Here is a 24,632-nt window from a genome sequence, read left to right on the forward strand (position 1 = left end):
AACACAACTGGCAAAATACTACCACACCCAGTCAATTCTTTATGAATATACAATCCACTGTGGTCTGAGCTTGTACCAGGAGTATCCCTGTGACTAGATGAAAGCACATGTGAGAGAATCCATTAGCCATGCTTGAAGTTCCTAGGTGTGTTACCCTAGGATTACCTTTATTCAAGTAGATCCATCTCTCTAGACACCCATAGACAAACTAACAGTCATGAATGAATACTTCAAGGCCCAGTGGGCTGGTGTGGAGGATTGATGAAAGGATTAGTGAATGACAGTATAGTCTAGATTTCTAGAGCAGTCGTTCTCAACCGGGGTATGCATACCTCTGGGCATACATAGTGGTCTTCCAGGGGGTACATCAACTCAACTGGATATTTGCCTAGTTTTACAACAAGCTACATAAAAAGTACTAGCGAAATCAGTACAAACTAAAATTTCATACAGACAATGACTTGTTTATATGGCTCTATACACTATACACTGAGATGTAAGTACAATATTTATATTCCAATTGTTTTATAATGATATGGTAAAAATGAGAAAGTCAGCAATTTTTTGGTAGTAGTGTGTTGTGACACACTAGTACTTTTGTGTCTGATTTGCAAGCAAAGTTTTTAAGTGAGGTGAAACTTGGGGTATGCAAGACAAATCAGACTCCTGAAAGGCTGGAAAGGTTGAGAGCCACTGTTCTAGAGGGACTGCAACCTGATCTCCCTTTTCAGGAAGGCGATTTTCTCTTAAAAATAACTTCTGGTACAAATGTTAGTGTCCATCACAGACCTGGTTGAGCTCTCCCTGATGGATATTCACCAGGCTGCTCTGGCTGTATCCAAACACTGGATCTATGTGCTTCCACAATCCCCCTAGACCTCAGAAGGCTTCAGCCACAGCCTGTGGCCTCTCAAGCACGTGCTCTGTCTGATACTATTTCCAGGGAATGGCACCCAGGGCCGGCTTTAAGCCGATTCGGCCGATTCCCTGGAATAGGGCCCCGCAACGTCCAGGACTAAGCCGCGTCCTGCTTCTCCCCTGATCAGCACAAGCCTGGGAGGGAGGGGTGAGGAGGAGGAATGCGGTGTGCTTGGGGAAGACGCGGGGCCAGGGCGGGGATTTGGGGCGGGATCCAATGGGGCATGAGGGGGCGGGGCTGGGGGCAGGGATTTGGGGAGGGATCCAATGGGGCAGGGAGAAGGCGGAGTCGGGCAGGGCTGGGGCGGAGTTGGGGCGGGGTGGGGCGCGAGACAATTTGCGTCCCGGCGTGGGGCCCTGCACCTACTAAAGCCGGCCCTGATGGCACCCCACAGTTCAACTGCCCTAAGCCTCCAAAGACACCCCAGTCACTCAAGAACAAGAACACCCTTTCCAGAGCTTGACCCCCCTGGGTATTCTGCTTTATAGTTTAACACTTCTTCAGGGATGCGTAGTTGAAGCAAGAACCCAGAGATTTTGCAAAAAGAATTCTAAACCAATCACACTTTACTCATAGAAAAGCCAAGGAACTATACATGGAAAGACAACAAAACCTGCACACAAATCCCTGCCTCAGTTTCCTCACCACTCCAACAGTCCTTTGGGATTTGGTCAGTGTCTGTACAGAGACTGCAAGGTTCTGCCCTACCATACCCATTCCTACTGTTCAATCCTGTCTTCTTGTTCTAGTCATTGAGAGACCTTGTCCTTTTATAGTTTCTAATCCCCTCTGCCAAGTGATATGCCTGGTCAGTCTCAGTTCCCCCATCAGGTGATCTGTTGCTTTGTTACCAGCCCACTTGGAAGAGCTGGTTTCCTTTGGCAATGGCCAGATCTTCTGCCCAGATCAAGGGTGCCATTTAGGGAGGTTTGGGGGGTGGCAGGGAAAGTGGGGAACTCCCCCTCCCAAAATTTTCTACTGTATACGGGTGAAGTTTGCAGCAGGAGGGAAGATGCAGCCATGCTCTGCTCCCATCTGCATCTGCTGCCCAACCCCTGCCCCACCCCCACCATGGAGTGCCACTTGGGACTGAGAGCCCTGTGCAGAGTTGGGCAGGGGCTGATGTCAGGGTGTCCCCCTCCCACCGCCCATTGTGTCCCTGGGTGGGCAGAGCATGCCCCTTGCCCCAGCCCCCAGAGGGTTGCCACGCATCCGGTTTTCAGCTGGAACACCCAGTCAAAAAGGGACCCTGGCAGCTCCCGTCAGCAGTGCTGACTGGGTCGCTAAAAGTCTGGTCAGTGGCGCAGCAGGGCTAAGGCAGGGTCCCTGCCTGCCCTGGCTCTGCACAGCTCCCCGGAAGCAGCTGGCATGTCCAGCTCCTAGATGCAGGTCTGAGTGCCAATGGGAGCTGGGCCAATGGGAGCTCCGGGGGCAGTGCCTGTAAGCATGGGCAATGCACAGATCCCTCTGGCCCCTCAGCCTAGGAGCTGTACATGATGGCCACTTCCGGGAGCTCGTAAGCACTGACCAGCCAGAGCCTGCACCCCCACCCTCTGCCTCAGCACTGAGCCCCCTTCTGCACCCAAACTCCTTCCCAGAACCTGCACCCCCTCTCACACTCCAAACCCCTCAGCCCCAGCCCTGAGCCCCCTCCTGAACTCCAAGCCCCTCATCCCTGGCCCCACCCCAGAGTCTGCATCCCCAACTGGAGTCCTCACCCCCCACACCCTCAATCCTGAACTCCCTCCTACACCCCAAACTCCTCATCCTCAGCCCCACCCCAGCACCCTCACCCCAACTCCCTGCCCCAGCCCAGTGAAGATGAGCAAGTGAGCGAGGGAGGGGGGATAGAGTGACCAGGGGTGGGGCAAGGGTGTTCAGTTTTCTGCAATCAGAAAGTTGGCAACCCTACCTCAGAGCTGCCCCCACTGTGTCACCGAGAGACTGAGTGCATGGTTGGTCCCCCAGCAGCAGCACCCCCTCAGACACAGCCCCTCCCTGCATCCTGACCTACGCCCCTCCTGAGTCCCAGCACACAGCCCCTAGCTACCCCCTGCCTGGACATTGAGCTACACCCCTCCCCGGACACAGTCCCTCCCTGCAGCCTGAGCTACCCCCCTGCCTGCACCCTGAGTGGTTTTCAAACTTTTTGAGCTGAACTCCCCCTTTGCATTATAATTTTTGTTTGTGCCCCACCCCCCCATCTTCAAAAAAACTAGTTTTCAGGTGCCTAAGTAGCCCCTGGAATCACGGTTAAAGTTGCCTCCCCCAAATTTGAAATAGCATCCCTGCCCGGATCCACAAAGGGACTTAGGTCTTGCAACACTGAGCATCACTACGCCTAACTTTTAGACGCTTAGAAAGTAACAGGAACATCACTGTGATCCACAATACCTGAGGTTAGGTGCCTAGGCGCCTTACACAACGAATGGGGAGAGATAGGCACTCTCACAAAGAGAGGTGCCTAAGGGTATGTCTCCACTGCAAACAAAGACCTGCTGCAGAGAGTCTCAGAGCCCAGGTCAACTGACTCAGGCTTGCACTATGGGGCTAAAAATAGCAGTGCAGATATTTGGGCTCAGACTCTCTGGATTTCAGAGCCCAGTCCCACTTGTCTACCCTGCTATTTTTAGCCCCAGAGTGAAAGCCTGAGTCAGTTGACTCACCTAAGCAGTTTCTTGCAGGAATGAGTTAGGCCCCTGTCTCATTCAACACAAAACAGCTGAGGGAGAAGGAAGTGGTACCCACCTTATAACTTGTAGCCCAGTGGCGAGAGCACTCAACTGGGAGGTGGAAGACCCAGGTTCAATTTCCCCCCTGCCTGAAGAGAAGAAAAGAGATGAGAGATCCATGTTCAAATCCCTTCTCCCCTTCTGGCCGGGGGGAAATTTAACTTGGTCTCCCACATCCCAGGTGAGTGCTCCAGCCACTGGACTAAAAAGTTATAAGGTTGGCAGCACAGCCACCTCCTCTTCCTCTGGCCAGATTTTGAATGGACTATAATCCACTAGGCAGCCTCCGAGCACACCTAATGATCAGGTGTCACAGGTGAGATAGGCAGATGAACACCGGCTATCTCCCGTTAATTGGTAGCTCACTCTGGGGCTTAGGTAGGAGACAGGCATCCAGATGCCTAGAGATAGCAACAATGTGCAAGCCCAGAATCAGAAACTTAGGTGCTGAGAGAAATTTTACCCTGAAAATTTAGGCAACAAGTAAGCTAGGCCTCTGCAGGGATTGGGGGGAGTTTTGAGCATCGCAGTGAAGCCTAAAACTGGCATTTAGGCCCCTAAGTACTTTTGTGGATCATGGCTTTTGTCCAAGGGTCATCCACTCTCCACTGTTAGCCCTCTGCTAGGTCCAATATTTCTCCTGACACTACCTGTGTGTTTCAGGTGGCTACAAAGCCCAGGTGAAGGCACAGAACAGGTTTACAATCAAATTATCCCTCACAAAACAACATGGAGTTTGAAGATGATATAGGTACATGCAGACATACTAATCCATCACAGTCAGCATTTGTACAGCTAATCACTCTATTTCCACCCACAAAAAGGAAACTAGCCTTTCGAAAAAAATCTAGGCCTCTACTCTCCAGTGACTTGTCAAATTCTGACTTGTGTTACCAAGAATAGCCATCTCAGGACCATTTGTATTGAGACAGGCAGTATGTGAGCTCCCCAGGGCCGGCTCCAGGCACCAGCGTAGGAAGCTGGTGCTTGGGGTGACCAATTCAAAGGGGTGGCATTCCGTCCGGTATCAGGGCGGCACGTCCGGGTCTTTGGCGGGAATTCGGCGGTGGGTCCCTCACTCCCTCTCTTCCTCCTTGAGCTGCAGCCAAATTGCCGCCGAAGAGGAAGAGAGGGAGGACCTGCTGTCGAACTGCCACCGAAGAAGCGGCGCGATTGAGCTGCCGCTCATCTTTTTTTTTTTTTGCCGCTTGGGGCGGCAAAAAAGCTGGATCTGGCCCTGGAGCTCCCAGGAGAATAGTAAAAATTGTAACTGTATGTGATGTAATATAATAAAATAGATTCAATTCATGCTCACTGAAAGAGAGACACACATGAATATAGACCTCAGTGGCCTAAACACAGAGCTGGGGATTAACAAGGGAATCCACCTGGAGCAACGGCTTCACTTTTAGCGTTCCACAGAGAGAAAACCCTTGTGGCTTTGTGAGCAGTCCAGAGATGGACAGAGGCTTCTGGCAGTGGTCTAGAAAATGCAGTTGTTTTCTTCCCCCCATTGCTTGACCGGGTGAGAGAAAGCAGCTGTTCTAGCCATTTGGAGCAGGCACCTCATCGCCCTGATCAGTAACTATAAAAACACTGCTCTCCTCTTAAAGGCAAGAGAAATGAAGACAAACAGGAGGCTCTGAAACAAAACAATGTGTAGGTACAGGTTCCAATTTAGTTTCTGCTCACATACTTTATGTGTCTAAATGGGTGCATGTACATGCTTTATAAAAACATAATACACAAATAAGATCACTGTCATACAAACAGCTTTAAAAAAAGTCACCACATATTGCTTTCATCCCATCTCCATCCAGGTATGAAAAAACAACAACAAAAACCAGATGGACCTTGTAGTGTGACCTGAAGGTCAACAAATCTAGGCTCTGGCAGTGTGATGGCTGAAGCTAATTTCACAGTGGAGGACCCTTCACAGAAAATTACTTCATGATTAAACCAGAGTGTATGTTTTTGTTTTATCTTTGGTGTCTCAGCTGATCTCACATGCTGTGGTATTGCACAGGGAGAGAGCCAGTCTGAGATAACCAGAACATAACTTTTGCAGGGCTTTATAAGAAAAATCAACACCATAAATTTCCCATGGAAATTAGTTTAAAGGCAGAGCAGATCATGGAGCACAGACCTAATGTGCCCCCAGTGAGGAGTGACCCACAAATGGACTATCTCATTCTACCCCCACTGAATTATCAGTGTACTTGCTAGCTGTAAGAAGAAGAAATATTGTTCCATGACAGACTTTTATTTGAGTCACTAGGAACTCCATTATAGCACTCCAGGAAGTGGCACTTTATAAGAGAAAAAAAAATTGCCCTGCCGTGTTTGTTCCATGTTGTTAAACCCCAGTTCTTTTACAGACATTACATATTTACTTTCTAGCATCAGTTAAGGATATGGGCACAAATAAAAATGCATGCTAAAATAAAATGTATTGTTTTTGAGTTTCACAAGACTTTTGGGGTTGTTAATTTCACCAGTTGTGTTTTGGTTCACAGGTGAGAATTGTACTATCCACTTGCTTTGCCTGCTCATTCTGTTCTGATCAGTAAAGAAGACATAAAAAGCTGTAAGGACCTTGCTTATGGGGGAAAAAAGGCTTTTGTAAGTTTAAAATCCCTGGCTGCTCCCAAGCACAGCAGACAGGAGGGGCAGCCGGACATGCCTGTACATGGATGTAGTCAGGAGATCCACTCCAGGCTTGTTTCTATCTCAAAAAGGGATAATGGGATTTTTCCATATGCTAGTTTTGAATGACTCCATTTTCATGATCTGGATGATTTAAAAAAAAAAAAAAAAGAGCTTGAACTGGTTCAGTTTTGGTCATTTAAAAACTGATAACCTAAATATTTCTATAATAGATGTTGGTTCGACACAAATAGAAGGGCATGGTTTGTTTTTGCAATATTAGTTTTTTTCTCTCCCTTATGCTTGAGTGAACGATATTGCTTTTCTATGTTACTATAACAGATGGTCAAAGTGCAGTCTGTGGGACAAATGCAGATTAGGGAGTACTATGTGGCCTGAATTCACCCTCATCTTCAATACAAAAGGGTGGCCCATAGAGGCTGATTTTGTTTGGATAAAGATACGCAAGCTGCACTTCCATATTTAGAAGGGAACAATTACAGTCTCCTTTTGTAAGTACCATTTTAAGAGGACATGCTTCCCATTGTAACATTCTCGATAAAGTCATTATCCAGTTTAGATTCACAACTGGAACTGTATGAAAATCTTCCATCAACATTTTAAATTGAAAATGGATTTTTGGGGGGAAAAAACACCACCACATTTTGTGGAAAAAAGTCCATTTGTCAAAACCCCCCAAATCAATTTTTTTTAAAGCTTTCTACACTCCTCCCCCCCAATTACAAAATGAAAACAAAACTGTTTTACGTTTGGGGTGAAGAGGGGAGGAATTTCCTAACGAGCTTTACTCACCATGATCACAGGGGACACAAAACAACAAAATGTAACCTTTATAAATCATGCACATAAAAATTGCAGTCATACTGATAGGCTACAAAGGCCTATAAAACAGTCTATAAAACATCATGAAACAATTACAGCCAGGTAACACCCTGTATTTCTCACAATCTGTTATCCTTAGCAGTCCTCAAGTGTCTGAGTCAAGTTATCACAGTCACTAAATGATTACCAGAGGTAAATTGCTGTATTTTTTCTTCCTACAAATAGGTATAGGAGATATGTATAGGCCCTACAAAACTACCGGTTTCATATGTAAGAATCAGTCTAATGAAATCCCTCAGTACATTTCAATATTGGTCTAAAAGGTGTATTTTAAAATGTATTCACTAAAATGTTTTAACTAACATGTCTTAAAAGTCTGCTGTAGACAGGATAAGTTTTGTTTTAACATGGCTTGTAGAGGTGAATTCCAGCCTAGAGCCAATGGTTTTAAAGAGCTAATAAATATTAAAATAAAACAAAAACCAACCCACCTTTTAATCTAGTCTAGGCAAGTCTTAAAGGTCTTTTTCCTCTGTTTTTAACTCCTTTCCCCTCCCGCCACACACTGAATACATCATGACAAGATTTCATAAGGCTGTTAATATGTCAAACTCACCTATCCATTTGGTTTTAAAATTAACATTTATGCATTATCTGGAATCTTGTTGACATGCACTTGTATGCCAGGGGCACTGACAAAGACCAGAGCAATGCTAGCTGGGAGGGGAGATAAAGCTAGTGGGAAAGAGGTAGGAAAAAGGGGAAGTACCAGGACAGCCACTATCCTTGGGGAGAGTGGGCAAAAGTTCAACTAAAACATCATAACAATTTTTAGAATGCCCCACTTTTATGAGGGCCTGATTCAGAGCCCATTGATGTGTAAAATGTTCCATTTAGAACGAACACTGAAAACCTGAATAACTATGTAATACATGCATCTTGTGTCATGTCTAACTAGTTCTGTGAAATACCAGCTCAATATAAATTTTTGGGGAAATGTGCTATCAAGGACCAGTGACAGGAGAGAAAAGCCATGTCTGTATTAAGCAGTCAAATGAAACAACAGAAGGTAAGCTTCTAATATACAGGAATGTAACTCACACCACGTATCAAGGGGAAAATATTCGCATCATTTTCTCAGTAGGCATTGTTCCCTGTGGATTTTTTTCTTAAAAACAAAAAAACAAAAACAAAAAAACCCCTAAGCCATAAATTCACTAACAAACTGATCAGTCTTAAAGTTAAAGAACTGCTTTTATGGGGCACACACATACGGGTAATAGTTGAGATGGCTGTGTGATGAGGAGCTTTCACCAGGCACAGCATTTAGCTACTTTTAATAATGGATGCTATAGAGAAACATGTTTTTTTGGTTCTGTGTTTGTACAGTGCCTAGCACACTAAGGTCTCGTTCTATGGGTACATCTACACAGCAGCTGCGAGGTAGACATACACATCTTGGGTAGACATACACATGCTAGCCTGTGCCTAAAAACAGCAGTGTGGCCACTGTGGCACGGGCAGTGGCTTGGGCTAGCCATCCAAATATATAATCAGGAGGTTGGGCAGGATTGTACTCAAACCACTAGCCTAAGCCACCACGGCCATGCAGCTATTTTTATGTGCTAGCTTGAGCAGAAGTAACGCCCGTTCATCCATTCAAGCTGAGAATTACATCTCCCAGCTGCTGTGCAGATGTACTTTCAGATTAGGACTCCTAGGTGGTACTGTAATACAAATAACTAGACTTTGTGTCCTGTTTTTTCCCCCTTTTTGAACACTTATTCATTAGATTCAAATAAATTCTAAGTTTGAACTCATTTGCTAAATGGCTTGTCCCACCTAGATGCGGATTCCAAAATGCCTAAAACAAAGCCATTTAGCACTGCGGCTAAAGCAGAGGAATTGGAAGGAGTCAGGAGATCTAGAGCTAAATTCATTCTTGGCATATTCTGGCACAACTCCCATTGACTCCAGCAGGGTTTGCGCTTGCTTACGCCATGGCTGAACTCGGTCCCTGGGTTCTATTACAAGGTCTGCCATAGATTTTTCTGTGTGAACTGGAACTTCCTCATCTGTAGTGCAGGGATAATAAAACCTGTCTCTCAGTGGTGTTATAAGGTTTAATTAATGTTTGTAAAGCATTTGAAATTCATAGATGGATGGTGCTATAGAAAGGCAAAGCACTATTAAAAGATAATTGCACTTCCTTAGTGCAACTGAGGGGGAATAGTGGGGTATTCTGATAACACCACCATTTTCTCTACTGAAGAAAATGTTCAGAGACTCACGATAGGTTTCTGTATTGGATTGTTTCTGAACTGGATTCAATTAACAGGATGTTCAGAAGTACATTCTGAACGTCTTGTTAATTGAATAAATTGTCTCAAAATATTCAGCTGGATGAAGATTTGGAGAACATCAATGGATGTAAAGTACTATGAATGGATATGGTTTGATCACCAAAGTTAAAGAGAAGATAAAAGCTATTAAAACTAAGGGGAGGGGGGTATGACTACACTGCAACCGCTACAGCAGTACAGATACAGATCCAATGCTGCAGCTATGCCACTGCACTGTAGTGTAGACACTTGCTACAGAGACCAAAGGGATTTTTTCTGTTGTCATAGATACCCTCCATCTCTCCCCCCGAAAAGCAGTAGCTAAGTTGATGGAAGAATTCTTCCACTGACCTATTAGTGTCTATACTGGGGCTTCGGTTGACTTAACTTCTTCTCTCAGGGGTATTGCAATTTTGCTCATCTTAACTATATTCATACAAAGATTATTTACCTATTATCAAGACCTTGTAAGATCCACAAGTCTGCAACATTTTTAGAGTGATGGCAAAGTAACAATACTAAGGAAAGATATAGGGTTATGCCATTATGGTATGTTACCAGGAAAGAAATACGTTTGTGTTACTTATTAGAAACTACTGAACAAACTGGAATATTTTCCCCTCAACATTGGGCCTCAGTTACACTTTGAAAGTCTTCCAAATCTTGTTACTCTGGCATAAATTCAGAGTACCTCTATTAAAGTCAAAATGTTACACAGCTGAAACAGATTGACATGGCCTTTGCTCTACTGAGTGGTGGTTATACAAGTCTATAAACTAAGGGCAGTGTCTGGGCCACTCTGTTTTTGAAGTGTGGGTGATTTCTCTCTTTACAAACTCTCTACTCAATGAGGCAATTAGAGCTGCCTGGCACTGGAGAGCTATAGGCACACTCCGCTTTGCAGGAGGTAGAAAGTAACATGGGATCCAACTACAGATTTGGTTTTAATTAAAAAATTATCTTTTTTGTTATATTTATTTATGGAGGTGAATAAAGCGGCAATGACTCTGATTCGCCACTACCCAATAATACTGCGGTGTATAATGCAGTTGTGCCTAGGAGCCCAGTCATGGAACAGGAGCCCATTGTGCTAGACCAGGCCTGCACAACTCGTAAAGCGGCGAGGGCCATATTACTCCAAAGAAAACAACTGAGGGCCGAAACCCCCCAAGCGCTGCCAAACCCACCCCCCAGCGCCACCCAGCCCCCCCGAAACACAACACCCCCCCCAGCACCACCTGCCCCACAGAAACAACCCGCCCAGCGCCGCCGAACCCCGCCCCGCGTGCCATCTGCCCCGCGGAAACAAACCCTCTTCCCCAGCGCCGCCCCACCGAAACAGCAGTATTGAACGTCAATATGTTATAGCGGCCCCTAAGGTAGTATAATTAAGGTAAAAGAAAAATGTCTTTTTGCTAGAAGTAAAATAAGATCTTCCCCCCCCACTTTGTAATCGATTGCCCTGTTGAATGAATGAGGTGTGAATGAGGAAGGCGTGGAAGGCAGGCACCTCTGGACAGCTGCAAATGCTTGGAGAGGGCAGAGCCAGCTCTAGGATTTTTGCCGTCCCAAGCAAAAAAAATTTTGGCCGCCTCCCCTTTCTTTTTCGTGCCCACAGCCCCACTCCAACTCCACCCCTTCTGAACCCCTTCCCCAAATCCCCAGCACCGCCTCCTCTCCTAGCGTGCCGCATTTCTCCCCCCCATTGATTCCTATGGGCCCCCGTGACATCCCGCTCTAGCTCACCTCCACTCCACCTGCTCCCCCGGGTATGCCGCCGCTCCGCTTCTCCCCCGTCCCTCTCAGGCGAGGGAGGGCGGAAAAGCGGAGCAGCAGCGCGTTCAGGGGAGCAGGCGGAGCAGAGGTGAGCTAGGGTGGGGGGGTGCAGGAAGTAATGGGGGGGTTAGAGGAACCGCTCCCCACTCCAGCTCACCTCCGCTCCACCACCACCGCCTCCCCCGAGCGCCCGCTGCTCGGCTTCTCCACCCTCCCAGCCTTGCTGCGCGAAATAGCGGTTTTGCACATGGCAAGCCTGGGAGGGAGGGGGGAGAAGCGGAGCGGCGGTGCATTCAGGGGAGCAGGCGGAGCGGAGATGAGCTAAGGTGGGGGGGGGTGCAGGAAGTAACGGGGGGGTAGAGGAACCACTCCCCACTCCAGCTCACCTCCGCCGCCTCCCCCGAGCGCCCCGCCACTTGGCTTCTCCTCCCTCCCAGCCTTGCTGTGTGAAACAGTGGTGGCGGTGCGCTCAGGGGAGCAGGCGGAGGCGAGCTGGGGTGGTGGGGGCACTTTTTTCCCATGCCCCGGAGTCGGCACCTTTGATGGCCGGCGCCAGAATGCCGCCCCTAGAAATGTGCCACCCCAAGCACCTGCTTGTTTTGCTGGTGCCTGGAGCCGGCCCTGGGAGAGGGGATGGGAGCAAGACCAGATCAGTAGAACAGGTCAGCCACCGACTCACCACTAGCCTCCTCAGCCCGCTTGCCCCGGCTCGCCTACTCACTCCCCGCCACTGCCCGCCCACTCGCCTCCTCAGCCCGCCACCCTCCCGGCTCGCCTACTGATTCCCTGCCACTTCCCGCTCGCTCACTTACTCAGTCCCCCTCCCTCACCCGCCACTTGTCTACTCACCCCCCCCTCCGCCCGCGGGCCGCACAGTGAGCCCATCTACTCAACCCCCGCGGGCCGCACAATGAGCCCACGCGGGCCGCATGTTGTGCAGGCCTGTGCTAGACAGTGGACAAATGCATAACAAAAAGACTAAACTCTTAGGGTGAGGGACTTAGGCTATGTCTATACTACGCAGCTTTTAGCGACACAGCTGTGCCACTACACAGTGGCACACAGTGCAGCCGTTATTTGTTGGCAGGAGAAAGCTCTGATACCAACAAAAAACTTCCACCCCCAATGAGTGGCATTAGCTTTGTCGGCAGGACAAAGCGCTGTTCACACTGGTGCTTGTCGTCAGCAAAACTTTTGTCTTTCGGGAGTGCGTGTGTGTTTTTGTTTTTAAAACACCTCTGAATAACAAAAGTTTGTCTTTCACTTGCCAGTGTAGACAAAGCCTAAATGTAAATCAAGAAACAACAGGTGGATACAATACACATTAGGAGCACCACAATGAAACAGTGTTTTGTTTCTGACCACTTTATATTGCAACCTACAATGTATTTAGGTGTTTTTCAAACAAATAGGAAAAAACAGTCCCTGCCAAACTACATATGCCAAACAATAAATACTAGATGTTTCTCAATATTCCTGTCTTATATGAACTTCAGGAGAAAATAAGCTTCCCATCATGCAATGTCTGTCAACTTGTATCCCCTTCATGGCTGGCTTAAAAATTAAGCAAAGAAACTGTAGGTCTATTATTGGTGGAGACAGTCAACACTCTCTCAGGGAAGGAATGGTACCAGTATCTCAAACAAGCAATTGCATAAGAAGTGAAATCTTGACATGGGTCATCTCTCCAGTCACCATCCTATTCTAACCTGTTTTTTTCTAGAAGGTCATTGATAAGGCTGAGGTAAATCAGTTCCACAAACACCTGCATTCCTGAAATCTTCTACAACACTTTAAATCTAGAATTAGACCTGGCTATGGCATAAAGACAACCTAAGTCTCATTGGTTGATTTTCTCCTTTTGGTGATGGATAGGCATCAAGTACCCATGCCAATTTCTTTGAATCTATTGGCTACCTTTGATACCATTGATCAAGAGGTTGACGTGTTTTGTTGACGTGTTTGCTGATACTGACAAGGTTAGATGGGGTGGTACTTTTCTGTTTGACAACACAGAGACACACAGCCTGCATATGGGATGGTAAGTTCTGTCCTGTCAAATCTCTACTGGATGTATGTAAAGCCACTGGGGGGAGAAAATGGGACTACTTGGGTCTTAGACCATCAATATGTCACCTGTTCTGGGTATCTGCTTATGCAACATAGGGTGTTTGTCTGCATTGTTAGTAAGGTGAGCTATCTAGGGTTCCTACTAGATCACTGGTAACTTTGTTGGCTCATAAGAAACAACTGTGGCCAGACACAAACATACATGCTCTTGATTAAGAGATTATGACCTTTCTTCTCTGATGTCTTGCCACAGTTATCCATGCCTGTGTCACTTTCAGACTGGATTAATGCAATGCACTCTGCTTGGAGAGCTACACCTGAGGACTACTCTGAAGTTGCAGCCTGTACAGAATATGACTGCCTGCTCCTTTATAAGTGTTTCTTGCATGACACTTGTGTACTATAGTCTCTGCTGGCTTCCAGTTCATGTCCAGATGCAATTAATGTTGGTGTTTCCGCTATGTACATCTTCTTTAGATCCCACCTCTCCTTGTTTCATGTTGACAGCATATCAGCTGAGATGCCCAACCCTCAGATTTAAATGTCTAGGGACTGGGAACAGGGCATTCTCAGCCCAGAATTCATTCTTCCCATTGGTCTGTCAGCGCTGCTGTTAGAGATGGGGTAAATGAGGAAGTATCTTTTATTGGACCAACTTCTGTTGGTGGGAGGTACAAGCTGAAGAAGAGTTCTGTTAGCTCGAAAGCTTTTACCTTCAACCAACAGAAGTTGGTCCAATAAAATATTACTTCTCCAACCTTGTCTCTCTCATACCCGGGACCCACACAGCTACAACAACACTGCAAAAGAGCTGGTGTTGACTTTCAGGACATGCAATGAGTCTGCTCTGCTTGCACAGGGAGGGAATGGGAATTTCACTGATTTCTTTAATTTGGTAGAGTCCTTGATATTGGGACAACTTTTTGATTCTCTCTTTAGTGTGGAGGGTTTTTTGTACATATGCTTAGAAGTACATTTTGCAAGTTTAAGATACAGTATCTACTTTGGCCACATTATGCACGTGAAATGCAGTATTACTGCTTTACACATATCTCTGTTTTAAAGAACTGCAATGTGTAACCTTACTAATCAGTCCCTACAAAGATACATTGCTTGTTTAGTCATTATGACCCCAATCATGCGATGAGCTCAGTGAGGATGGACCCTTCCATCATGTGGAACTCATTACACAGTGAGGCCTTCTTGGGCTGATCAATATTCTGTTTAAGAATGGTGCCTCAATTACAGTTAAATATCCTTCATAATCCCAATCAAAGCTGCAGTACATAATCTTAGGATAATAGCTATAACTTTGGCTTCTCTCTCTTCAGTCATCCCACCTATACACTAAATTCTTTGTTACCACTCAAGAAAGAGATCTTGGAGTCATTGTGGATAGTTCTCTGAAAACATCCACTCAATGTGCAGCGGCAGTCAAAAAAGCAAACAGAATGTTGGGCATTATTAAGAGGGATAGATGGTATGCCCACAACTTGAATACTCTGTGCAGATGTGGTCGCCCCATCTCAAAAAAGATATATTGGACTTGGAAAAAGTTCAGAAAAGGGCAACAAAAATGATTAGGGGCATGGAATGGCTGCCATATGAGAAGAGATTAATAAGACTGGGACTTTTCAGCTTGGAAAAGAGACAACTAAGGGGGGATATGATAGAGGTCTATAAAATCATGACTAGTGTGGAGAAAGTAAATAAGGAAGTGTTATTTACTCCTTATCATAACACAAGAACTATGGGCCACCAAATGAAATTAATAGGCAGCAGGTTTAAAACAAACAAAAGGAAGTATTTTTTCACACAACACACAGTCAACCTGTGGAACTCCTTGCCAGAGGATGTTGTGGAGGCCAAGACTATAACAGGGTTCAAAAAAGAACTAAATAAATTCAGGGAGGATAGGTCCATCAATGGCTATTAGCCAGGATGGGCAGGGATGGTGTCCCTAGCCTCTGTTTGCCAGAAGCTGGGAATGGGCAACAGGGGATGGATCACTTGATGATTACCTGTTCTGTTCATTTCCTCTGGGGCACCTGGCATTGGCCACTGTCAGAAGACAGGATACTGGGCTAGATGGACCTTTGGTCTGACCCAGTATGGCCTTTCTTATGTTCTATGTTCTTATCTAAGGATCATATAAGAACATTAATTCAGTGCAACAGTAAGTGCTGGGTTTCTAGAAATAAATTAACTATTCAATAAATAAGTTGCAGTTAGTAGAAAATATTATCCTAAAAATGAAATGATGAAGTTATGCATTTATTATTGATGAGTGCCATATAATTTGTCAGACAGAATTTTTCCAACTGCAAGCACTGCAAAATCAGCCTGGGATTTAAAATAACAAACTCTGTTCTTTCTCATCGCCAGTAAAAAAATTCTGCAATCAGAATTTAGCTGATAACATTTGTTGTTCCAGGAGGCAGAATAGAACCTAGCACTACATAACTTTGGAAAAGTGAGCTAAGCGTGGCAGAAGAATTTGTTTTATTCAAAGTAAACAGACACCAAAGATAATGGGTTAAATTCTCCCCTGAGTTATACCAGTTCCCATTATTAATGGTACTGTAAGTGCAGAAAGAATTTGGCCCACAGAGCAATTAAAATTAGGAAGCTGTCACTTTACAGTCAGAAAGATGTCTGTGTAAATCTTAAGGCCTGATTTTCAGAAGCTCAGCATTGAGCACAAAATAGAATAATAATAATAATAAAGATAAAGTTACATGTTCAAACATCATGTCTAAAATAATGCAAAATGCCACATGTGGATCTAAAAATCATATCATAAAGACCAAATTCTCCCCTAACTTAAACCTCATGCAAACCTACTGACTTAAACTGCACTGAAGGAAGTGTAAACCAGGGTAGATTTTGCACAGAAGAGGGTAGAATTAACAGCGACTGATGCGGTCTGTGCACCTTCAAAAGATGTTAAATTTATCTAGCCCAGGATCTGAAAAACAGCATGAAAAATATTCCCTTTTCCTCCTCCTCCCATTACCTCAACTTGTTTTCCTATTTTTTACTAGATTGGTATAAGGTCTTATACGCCATTGTAACTACAAGATTAGATAGAACTATTAGTAGAGTCCTGCAAATCCATGGATATCCATTTCATATCCGCAGACCATTTTTGCAGATAGTGTATTGGATGTGGCTACAACCGCGCAGGGCTCTGCTCACCAGCAGCACCTGGCCCACGGTGTCCAGCTCAGGCAGCCTGAGGGGCGCAGTGTGCTCAGGGACGGCAGCCAGTGGCTGGGCCTGGGCGGCAGGCCAGAATTGGGGCTGTCCAGCACTCACTCACCACACCGCTTCCTGTCCAGCAGCTCGGGCCCCTCGGGCTACGCCAGCGTCCCCACCATGGCCTGGTCAGGTAGCACTGGCTTCACTCCCGGTCCGCTCACTCCTGGTCAGCAGGAGCCCCAGCACCCCATCCCTCAGCCCTGCTGTGATGCAACACACGGCTGCTGCTGTCGCATTCTGGAAGCCAGTTATCTCTGCTAGTGGTCATGTGGGAAGGTCTCTAACTGTTGTTACTGGAAGTGGGATGAGATCCTCTGCTGGCTGCTGAGAATTAAAGGACCTTGTTGCTCCACCCAAACCTCAGGCCTTGGCTACACTTGCAGATGTACAGCGCTGTGAGTTAAACCTGACTTCGTGCAGCTGAGTAGGGAGAGTGCTGCAGTCGGTCCACACTGACAGCTGCCAAGCGCACTATCATGGCCACATTTGCAGCAATTGCAGCGCTATTGGGAGCGGTGCATTATGGGCAGCTATCCCACAGAGCACCTTTTCCCATTCTGGCGCCGTGGGTCGTGGGAAGGGGGCGTGGGTGCGGAGGATTCTGGGTCCTGTCCTAATGCCCCATGATGCATCGTTTCGCATCCCAGAAATCCCTTTGTTTCCGTCCACCTTTGGCGCCATCTTTCAACGGTTTCTGTGCAGCGCGATCTGTCTGCGGGAAATGGAGTCTGAACTGCTGAGGCGTATGCTGACGAGTCTTGCCAGCACGTTACGTTTGGCTATCGAACTATTCCTTAAGATCCAAAGTGACAGTGAGAGTGAGGGTGAGGATTCCGACGATGCTATCGAGACGCGTAACGCGTACGACACGAAATTGCTTGTGGCATTCACGGACATGCTTAGCACCGTGGAACGCCGCTTTTGGGTTCGGGAAACAAGCACCGAGTGGTGGGATCACATCGTCATGGAAGTCTGGGATGATGAGCAGTGGCTGCAGAACTTTCGGATGAGAAAAGCCACTTTCATGGGACTGTGTGAGGAGCTTGCCCCCACCCTGCGGCGCAAGGACATGAGATTGAGAGCTGCCCTGCCAGTGGAGAAGCGGGTGGCTATTGCAATCTGGAAGCTGGCAACTCCAGACAGCTACCGGTCGGTCGCAAATCAGTTTGGAGTGGGAAAGTTGACCGTTGGAATCGTGTTGATGCAAGTTTGCAAGGCCGTTAATCGCATCCTACTCAGAAGAACCGTGACTCTGGGTAACGCGCAGGAAACAGTGGATGGCTTTGCACAAATGGGGTTCCCTAACTGTGGAGGGGCGATAGATGGGACGCACATTCCTATTCTGGCACCACCCCACCAAGGATCCGAGTACGTTAATCAGAAGGGGTATTTCTCTATGGTTCTCCAGGCGCTTGTGGATCACTGTGGGTGTTTCATTGACATTAACACAGGCTGGCCTGGAAAGGTGCATGATGCACGCATCTTTCGGAACACCTGGCTGTTCAGGAAGATGCAGGCCGGGACTTTTTTCCCCGAGCGGAAGATCACAGTAGGGGAAGTTGAAATGCCCATTGTGATCCTTGGAGATCCCGCTTACCCGTTAATGCCGTGGCTCATGAAACCCTACACAGGGAGCCTTGACAGCAGCAAGGAACAGTTCAACTACAGGCTGAGCCGGTGCCGAATGACTGTGGAGTGTGCCTTTGGCCGTTTAAAGGCCCGCTGGCGATCTCTGTATGGGAAGCTGGACTTGGCCGAAAACAGCATCCCCGCGGTTATATCCGCGTGCTGTGCCCTCCATAATATTTGTGAAGGGAAGGGGTGAAAGCTTCACTCAGGCATGGACCTCTGAGGTTGAACACGTGGAGGCTGAATTTGCACAGCCAGAGAGCAGGGCTATTACAGGGACCCAGCGCGGGGCTGCAAGGATTAGGGATGCCTTGAGGGAGCAATCTGAGGCTGAAAACCAGCAGTGATATCTGGTTACCTGCACGGGAGTGAAGTGCAATAGTTCCAATCTTTAGGAATCAGTGTCTGCTTAGCAGACAAGCAGACTTGCAGTGCCTGTTTATTTCCCAGGCTAAGGAGTCTTTTACTTTATGCAATAATAAAGAATGTTTTCAAAGCCAAAGAATCCATTTATTGAAAAGAAAAAAGGGGGTGGAGTGGGGAACAGTACAATCACAGATTCGTGTATGTCCTGTCTGGTGTGCTGTGCAGTGAGTGCTGCACTTCAGGGCAGCTATACTGCATGGTGAGGGGGGTTGAGTGCAGAGGGTAAGGGTCGTGGTCTTCAGGGTTGGGTGCTGAAGATGCTGGTGTTGGAGGCAGCGGGTGGCATGAAGAACATGGAAGTTGGGGAAAGTGGGTTGGAGGTGACAGTGGGGCACAACGGAAATTTTTGGGACAAGGGCTGTAGGGGGGGTGGCGTTTGCGTTTTCGGTACGGCTTCTCTTTCTGCATGGCTACCAGCTCCTGGATAGCATCTGCTTGACACTCCAGGATGCTGATGAGCCTATCAGTGCTTTGCTGCCGGTGCGCGGTGCTTTGCTGCCGGTGCGCTGCGTTTTCCTGGCGGATCCTGCTTTCTCTCTCCCTCCAGTCCTGTGCCTTCTCGTTCTCTTTAATAGATTACCGCATCACTTCTTGCAGCATGTTTTCTTTGCTTTTTCGCGGTCTCTTCCTGAGTCTTTGCAGTCTCTGAGCAGGCGATAAGAGGGACGGCTGAGGTCTCAAGGTTGATGCAGCTGTATAGGCAAAACGTAACATTTAACAGAGGCAGCATTGTTTATACCTGACAGAGTAATGATTCCCCCCCGCACTTAAGGAGTAGAAAACACACAGGGTCTACGCAATAGCATAATTTTCCCATCCGAAACAGAGCACACATATCCCACGGGAGCCTCAAAATGGTGAGTAATGGGGACTGATTGTTTCAGAGCTGCACTGTCCTCTGGGTTTCTGTGCCTGGGGGAGAGCCAACAGCTTCAGGGGGCACCTACACTGAACACTGTCCCAACATTTTCCACAGGAGTTTGTCCTGGACGATATCTCACTGCTGAGGGTGACCTGGGAAGCAAGGGAGGGTCTTCTACTGCAATGCGGCTTCTGCCCTGGCCCATAAGCAGCTTGACTGTGTGCAGCAATGGTCCCCCCGCCCCTCGCGGCACAGTGGCGTGGACACGTTAGCCTGGCTGGGACAAGGACCACGGTGGCTCTCCCGATAAACCTGCGCAAGCGCATTGCACATGTTCTGGATGAGACATTCGAAGAGATTACCGAGGCTGATTACCACGATGTGATAAACCACATCAATGCACGCTTAACCCTCCTCTCCCAAAGAGCCTGCACCGAAAAAATTCCTTCCCGGAAAAAAAAAAAAAAAAAAAAGCTTACCGGGAACCTGCTCTTCTGTTTGTGCTCCACCAAGTACCGGCCGCTGCGACTGGTTACCATCCTCCTGGCTCGAGAAGAGCTCCTGACTGCATGGCTCCAGGGATTCCAGGGTGTCTCCATCCGGCCCACCACCATCACTCCCGTTTTCCTCCTCCCCCCCCCCCCCCCCCCACCGGCTCTGAAGTGTCCATGGTGGTGCTCGGAGTGGAGATGGGGTTAATCCCAAGTATCGCATCCAGCTCCTTGTAGAATCTGCAGGTCGCGGGGGGAGCACCCGAGCGGCCGTTTGCGTTGCGGGCTTTGCGGTAGGCACTCGGCAGCTCCTTGACTTTAATCCTGCACTGCAGGGCGTCCCGGTCATGGCCCCTTTCCATCATATCCTTTGATACCTTCCCGAAAGTATCGTAATTCCTACGGCTGGAGCGCAGCTGGGACTGGACAGCTTCCTCCCCCCAAACACTGATGACGTCCAGCAACTCGCCATTGCTCCATGCTGGGGCTCGCTTGGCGCGTGGAGGCATGGGCACCTGGAAAGATTCGCTGATAGCACTCCACGCCACGCTGGGCTGAGCAAACAGGAAGGGGATTTTTAAAATTCCCAGGGAATGTAAAGGGTCGGTCACATGGTTGGTTACCTGAGGCCAGGGCAGTAGAGTTTGAACTCATGACCCGAGTGGCTAGAACAGGCATTGTGGGATACTGTCGAATAATTCTGGAGGCCATTCACAGTGCATTGGGTGGCCACACTGGTGCTGCAGCGGCAGCACTGCACTCGCTATTCCTCTCGGAGAGGTGGAGTACATGCAGCGCTGCAACCAAGGAGATACAGTGCTGCAAATACCCTGCCAGTGTGGACGGGGAGTGAGTTACAGCACTGGGGGCAGCTTTACAGCCCTGCAACTCGCAAGTGTAGCCAAGACCTGAGATACCACTTCCCCCCACTCCTCCAAATACTTGTGGTGGATGAAAAATGCAATACTGCTGTCTTCTCCTGCCGGGTTCCCTATCATCTTCATTTGTCTGCCCCACGCTGCTCTATGTGGTATTGATACATTGTTCAGTGCCTATCTACTCCTTTCACTGCTCTGCTTAAAGTGCTTAGGAAGGGCAGGGAGCAAAGTGCTTCTCTTTTCACTTTGCAAGATGGAAGTTTAGCAGGCAGAGCAGGGGTCGCTCCTGAGACAACACTTTTGGCTCCCACCTCTCCCATGTGCTTAAGCAGAGCAGGGAAAAGGGATGCCAAAATCCTTGGTAATCTTTGCTCACTGATAAAGGATAAGTGCATTTCCAGTTTAGGGTTTTAAGTCAATGGGAGTTGTGCGTGCTCAGTTCTTCTAAATGAAGGGATCTGATTTTTCAGGTGCCTAAATATTTATTTAGGGGCCATATTTTAAACACTTAAGTTAGAAAAGTTTAGTCTTGTGAGAGGGTCCAAGTTCAACTTTAGTTTCGCCACACAGAAGCCTGTGCGATCCCGGGATGGCAATGAAGGCAGGATTTGGCTCTATATTTAACAGTTAAGATCCCTCAAGATACAAATATTAAAAGTGCATTAACATTACTTGCTGATCAGTTATTTCCTTAAATCAAGAGTGAGTGAGTGGTCTGGCAGCTGCTTTCACAGTTAATACCAATGATGATTGATATCTAGCCAAAACAGAAGAGACTGGACTTTAAAAATCAAATTCTCTTCCAGACAAGTACTGTTGCAGTCAGAAAATATGAAGTCACACATTTACCTTTATTTTTAACCATACATGAAAGAGCAACTCTAGCTACTATAATTCTTCATGCTAATCTGCCTATAATGATGCAGCTTTATCTAGAACACAATCATAGATTTGATCATTGCTACAATTGCTCTTGCTTAAGCAAAAACAGATTAATCAGGATTATGTGAACAGATGTTTCTCAAGAATGTAATTCCTCATCTCTAACTTTATACCGTATTTCTTAGAATAATTTCATTGTTCCTTGATCAAATGATAAGTACTGTACATAAATTTCTTTTCAGAACACTTGACAAGACATGCATAAGTGTAGGTGCGCACTAATGTCCTTATTAAACTGAGATTTTAAATTTCTTTAAATAAAAAAACCCAGGCACAGCTATGTGTATCTTAGACAGTGCTGAAATCTAAAAGATAAATCAAGCTAATCTATCTACATAAAGGCAGAAGCCTCAAGCTGTAACTGGCTATATTTTCCCAAGGAGTTTGAGAGTCGGTGTTAAATGAGGGACACAATAGTCTTGATTTCAGCACCTAAATATTTTTTACAGTCAGTCTTGTATTTGTTGGACTAGTGAGTGAATCCAGGAAGAATATATATCTTTTAAAGGTTTCAGAGTAGCAACCGTGTTAGTCTGTATCCGCAAAAAGAACAGGAGTACTTGTGGCACCTTAGAGACTAAGTTATCCATAAATTAGAAAATACACATTACAATATCATTGTTGTAGCTCTGACTGGCTTGGACTTTTAGTAAGTTGGACATCTTACACCCATTTTAAAAATACACCTCTACCCCGATATAACACGACCCAATATAACACGAATTCAGGTAAAGCAGTGCTGGGGGTGGGGGGGAGGCTGCGCACTCCGGCGGATCAAAGCAAGTTTGACATATTTCACCTATAACACGGTAAGATTTTTTGGCTCCCCAGAACAGCGTTATATCCAGGTAGAGGTGTATTGGAATCAGCTCTATTTTTGAAGTTGTAGCCCAGGAACTGTCTAACTTCAGAGCAATATTTCAAAGGAGAAGTTACATCGTGGTTTAATATACACTGTACTAAATGCTGCATTGAGGAATTTTGCGTCTCTCAAGCTGTAGTAACAATTTAAATTTAAACACACACACACACACACACACACACACACAATTCGCTGAAGGGGCAGATTTAAGTAGACAGATGCTAGGCACTACAAAAATAGAGTAGTCGCCAAGCCCTTTACTTGTACTGCAATCAACTACCTGAGTATGTCAAATATCAAAGCATCTGCTCCCGGGCACAAAATACTGAGTTGAGAATTATTTAGTGTTTGGCTAGAAGTCATAAGTCAAGGAGGTGCAGTTAGATCAGACGTGGGTTTCCCCACTAGCCATTCGTCATAGGTTAATGAATTAACATACGGATAAACATCTTTGCACTGTCTGACTTTTTATTTTGGCTGCTCTTCAAATGCTTTATAACAGACAGACCCCGGCCCCCCCCAGCTCTCAAACTGCCCTGGAGCTGGCCCCGCAGCAGCCTACCTGCCACGGACCGCCCGATGCTGCGCAGGGCGGTGATGGAGGGGTGCTGCTGGTGCACCTCCTTCAGGAAGGTCTCCAGCTGCTCGCTGTGGTGATAGCTGAACTCCAACCCGGCCACCACCGGGAGCAGGAGCGCCAGGCACAGGCTGCCCGCCTCCTGGAAGCAAACAGAGACGCCGTGTGACTCGGGGGACGGAGCCCCGCTCGCCGCGGCCCGCGGGCTCCAGGGGCTCAGCGCCTCCTTGTCCCACCGCCCCTCGCTCTAGACGCCGGGCTGAAGCCGGCCGGTGCCCGTTAGCCCGTCGGGGCCAGGCAAAGCCGGGGAAGGGGTGCAGAGCCGGTGTTGTCCCCCCCGTTCCCGGCAGCAGCATCCCGGAGCGCGCTCCTACCCGCATGGCTCTGGCTCGGAGCAACGGCAGCGCCCGCACCTCCCGGGACAAGCGCTGCAGTCCGGGCGCAGGCGGTGTAATCCCCCCAGGGGCCGTGCCCTGCCCGCTGACTGACGCAGGAGCCGTCCAGTCAGGTCCCCGAGGCCCGCCCATGGGAGGGCGGGGGTGAGAAGGGTTCGGGTCTGTCTCCCCCTCTCCTGAGGCTCGAGGCTCTGCGGGAGACGGCCGGGCGGTGTGGACGGTCTCAGCTGCTCTAGGAAAGGTTGGTCGGAGGGGGCAGCTGAGCCTTCAGCAGAAAGAGTCCCTGCCGTGGCCACCAGGCTGAAATGCTGAGCAGGGTAATGGGAGGCTCAGGGGCTGGAGACATCCCGCTGAGTGCAACGTTCTGACAAGCCCATGGCTGAGCCTTTTCACGCCAGTGATCCACACCAAATCCCTCTTCTCAAAAGGAAAAGCTACTCGCCAGTCACATGGGGTGGGGCGGGAAGGGGGATGGTGAGAGACGCACGAGGTAGAGGGGCAGTCCGGGGTGGCTGCTGCCTCAGTTTCTCCAGCTGCAGAAGGTGGATGATGCACCTTCCTCTGTGACACAGGTGTTTGATATACTTAAAAATAGGCAAGGATTTAGTTAAACAACAAAAAAGAATAAAGTGGATTTTTAATGGAAAAATGTAAACGTCAAGGGGGTGAATAGAAAACATGAAACTTTAAAATAGAATGTGTATGGGGGTGTGGTGTGTGTACACAAAGTTTTATTACAAGCTATATCTCTGAGGAGAAAATAAAAGCGAACACCTGCTCGCTGCTGTAGATAGACATGTCTTATATATTACTGCATGCATTTTAAAATGTCCTTGAGTCAACATTTGTGTGATGTCAGGTTCTCCTCTTCCCCTTTTTCTTCCCTCCCCCATAAGAAGCCCTTTTAAAAACTTACTTGTTTAAGTTTTAATAGTTTACAGGTGATCACCATACAGGTATCTGAAATACAATATTAGCCCC

The 24,632-nt window shown here is 47.4% G+C and overlaps 1 protein-coding gene across 2 annotated transcripts in view; it reads right to left on the reverse strand.

Moving 5' to 3' along the window:
- CPM (carboxypeptidase M) overlaps positions 1 to 23,799 on the reverse strand; it is a 63,004-nt gene extending 39,205 nt beyond the window's left edge. Inside the window, exons 1-2 of one of the 2 annotated variants that reach the window (XM_054026139.1) lie at positions 23,631 to 23,799; positions 23,242 to 23,398 (exon numbers count right to left, since the gene is read on the reverse strand). In XM_054026139.1, coding sequence (XP_053882114.1) covers positions 23,242 to 23,398; positions 23,631 to 23,783 — 310 coding nt within the window. In that variant the 5' untranslated portion in view covers positions 23,784 to 23,799. The remainder of the gene's footprint in view (positions 1 to 23,241; positions 23,399 to 23,630) is intronic. The other variant, XM_054026146.1, reaches the window with a different exon arrangement.
- Positions 23,800 to 24,632: the final 833 nt, after the last annotated feature.

Source organism: Malaclemys terrapin, chromosome 1 (assembly GCF_027887155.1).
Source record: "Malaclemys terrapin pileata isolate rMalTer1 chromosome 1, rMalTer1.hap1, whole genome shotgun sequence".
NCBI classification, from domain to species: domain Eukaryota; kingdom Metazoa; phylum Chordata; order Testudines; family Emydidae; genus Malaclemys; species Malaclemys terrapin.